Source organism: Colobus angolensis, unplaced genomic scaffold (assembly GCF_000951035.1).
Source record: "Colobus angolensis palliatus isolate OR3802 unplaced genomic scaffold, Cang.pa_1.0 Scaffold28, whole genome shotgun sequence".
Taxonomy (NCBI): Eukaryota; Metazoa; Chordata; class Mammalia; order Primates; family Cercopithecidae; genus Colobus; species Colobus angolensis.
This window is the reverse complement of record NW_012116043.1, coordinates 5,893,593-5,895,854: the sequence shown is the minus strand read 5'-3', so window position 1 is coordinate 5,895,854 and position 2,262 is coordinate 5,893,593. Positions and strand designations below refer to the sequence as shown.

Sequence of the window (2,262 nt, the reverse complement as noted above, 5' to 3'; positions counted from 1 at the left end):
TACAGGAATGCATCACCACACCTGCCTAATTTTATATCTTTAGTAGAGATGGGGTTTCTCCATGTTGGTCAGGCTGGTCTTGAACTCCCGACCTCAGGTGATCTGCCTACCTCAGCCTCCCAAAGTGCAGGGATTACAGGCATGAGCCACAGCACCTGGCCTTATTTATTTTTTTTTGAGATAGAGTCTAGCTCTGTTGCCAAGGCTGGAGTGCAGCAGCATGACCCTGGCTCACTGCAACCTCCGCCTCCTAGGTTCAAGCGATTCTCCTGCCTCAGCCTCCCAAGTAGCTGAAATTATGGGCGCACACTACCATGCCTGGTTAATTTTTATATTTTTAGTAGCGATAGGGTTTCACCATGTTGGCCCGGCTGGTCTTGAACTGGTGACCTCAGGCGATCCACCTGCCTCAGCCTCCCAAAGTGCTGGGATTACAGGCGTGAGCCACTGTGTCTGGCCTCATTTTCTTTTAAATGGGAATACTACTAAACTCACCTCGTAGGATAATAAGAATTAGAAAGCTGTTAGCACAGTGCATGGCCCATAACAATAGGTAATATGTGCTTCCTCTTAAAATAAGTTCAGGCCAGGTACGGTGGGGCTCATGCCTGTAATTCCAGCACTTTGGGAGGCCAAGGCGGCCAGATCACCTGAGGTCAGGAGTTTGAGACCACCCTGGCCAACGTGGTGAAACCTCATCTCTACAATAAACACAAAAATCAGCAGGGCATGGTGGCATGTGCCTGTAGTCCCAGCTACTTGGGAGGCTTAGGCAGGAGAATCGCTTGAACCTGGGAGGTGGAGGCTGCAGTGAGCCGAGATCACGTGACTGCATTCCAGCCTGGGCAACAGAGTGAGACTCTATCTAAAAAAAAAAAAAAAGCTAAAAATATTTTTAAAGGCTGGGCACAGTGGCTCACACCTGTAATCCCAGCACTTTGGGAGACCAAGGCAAGCAGATCACCTGAGGTCGGGAGTTCCAGACCAGCTTGACCAACATGGAGAAACCCCGTCTCTACTAAAAATACAAAATTAGCCGGCGTGATGGTGCAAGCCTGCAATCCCAGCTACTCGGGAGACTGAGGCAGGAGAATCACTTGAACCCAGGAGGCAGAGGTTGCGGTGAGCTGAGATAGCACCGAGCGGGGATCGCACCACTGCACTCCAGCCTGGGCAAGAAAAGTAAAATTCCACCTCAAAAAGGAAAAAAAAAAAATACATAAATATATATATACACACCTTTTCTTTTTTCTTCTTTCAAGATGGAGTCTCGCTCTGTTGCCCAGGCTAGTGTGCAGTGGCACAATCTTGGCTCAATGCAACCTCCACCTCCTGGGTTTCAAGTGATTCTCTCATCTCAGCCCCCTGAGTAGCTGGGATTACAGGCACATACCACCACATCTGGCTAACTTTTGTATTTTCAGTAGAGACAAGGTTTCGCCATGTTGGCCAGGTTGGCCTCAAACTCCTGACCTCAAGTGATCCACCTGCCTCGGCCTCTCAAAGTGCTGGGATTACAGGCATGAGCCACCGTGCCCAGCCTTCTTATCTTTTCTTTACAAGTCACCAGAAGGTCTATAAATAATATTGTATTCCTTAATTCTGCTGTTCTTGACAAGTAAGATAGGTAAAACCCATTTTAGAAGGTTAAATAGTTGATTCAAGGACACAATGAGGTAACAACAGAAAGGAACAGAGATGGGAAACTTGAAAACGTAACAATCCTAAACATTTTCTCTCCCCTCCCATCTATAGCTGGTCGCAGAGCCTAACTGAAGGTGGGCACTCTTTTCAACAGTCACATATACCTTTCTTTCAGACGTAACTCATCGTTCATTTTCGTCATCTGAGAAGAGTTATCTCCTGACATCTTCATTATTTCTGCAATGTCATTTTCCAGTTTTTCCTTCGCCTTTATCAGCTGCTCTTCTCTCTCATCTTTTTCTCTAAATTTTGCCTCCATCTCTAAATATATAGAGGAAAAAAAGAATAGCATGGCTGTGTTATAATCAACAAAAACTGACTAAGTATATCCTTGCTCTTGTAATATTTTCACATAGCAATCCTTGTCCTCATAAAAATCACATTCTGGGCCGGGCGCAGTGGCTCCAGCCTGTAATCCCAGCACTTTGGGAGGCCAAGACGGGATCACGAGGTCAGGAGATCGAGACCATCCTGGCTAACACAGTGAAACCCTGTCTCTACAAAAAAATACAAAAAACTAGCCGGGCGAGATGGCGGGCGCCTGTAGTCCCAGCTACT

General features: G+C 46.7%; 1 protein-coding gene across 1 annotated transcript in view; it reads right to left on the bottom strand.

Annotated features, from left to right (window-relative positions):
• Positions 1–2,262, bottom strand: part of CLIP1 (CAP-GLY domain containing linker protein 1) — a 135,216-nt gene that overhangs the window by 66,667 nt on the left and 66,287 nt on the right. The window contains exon 14 of the mRNA XM_011948489.1: positions 1,809–1,965. Coding sequence (XP_011803879.1) covers positions 1,809–1,965 — 157 coding nt within the window. The remainder of the gene's footprint in view (positions 1–1,808; positions 1,966–2,262) is intronic.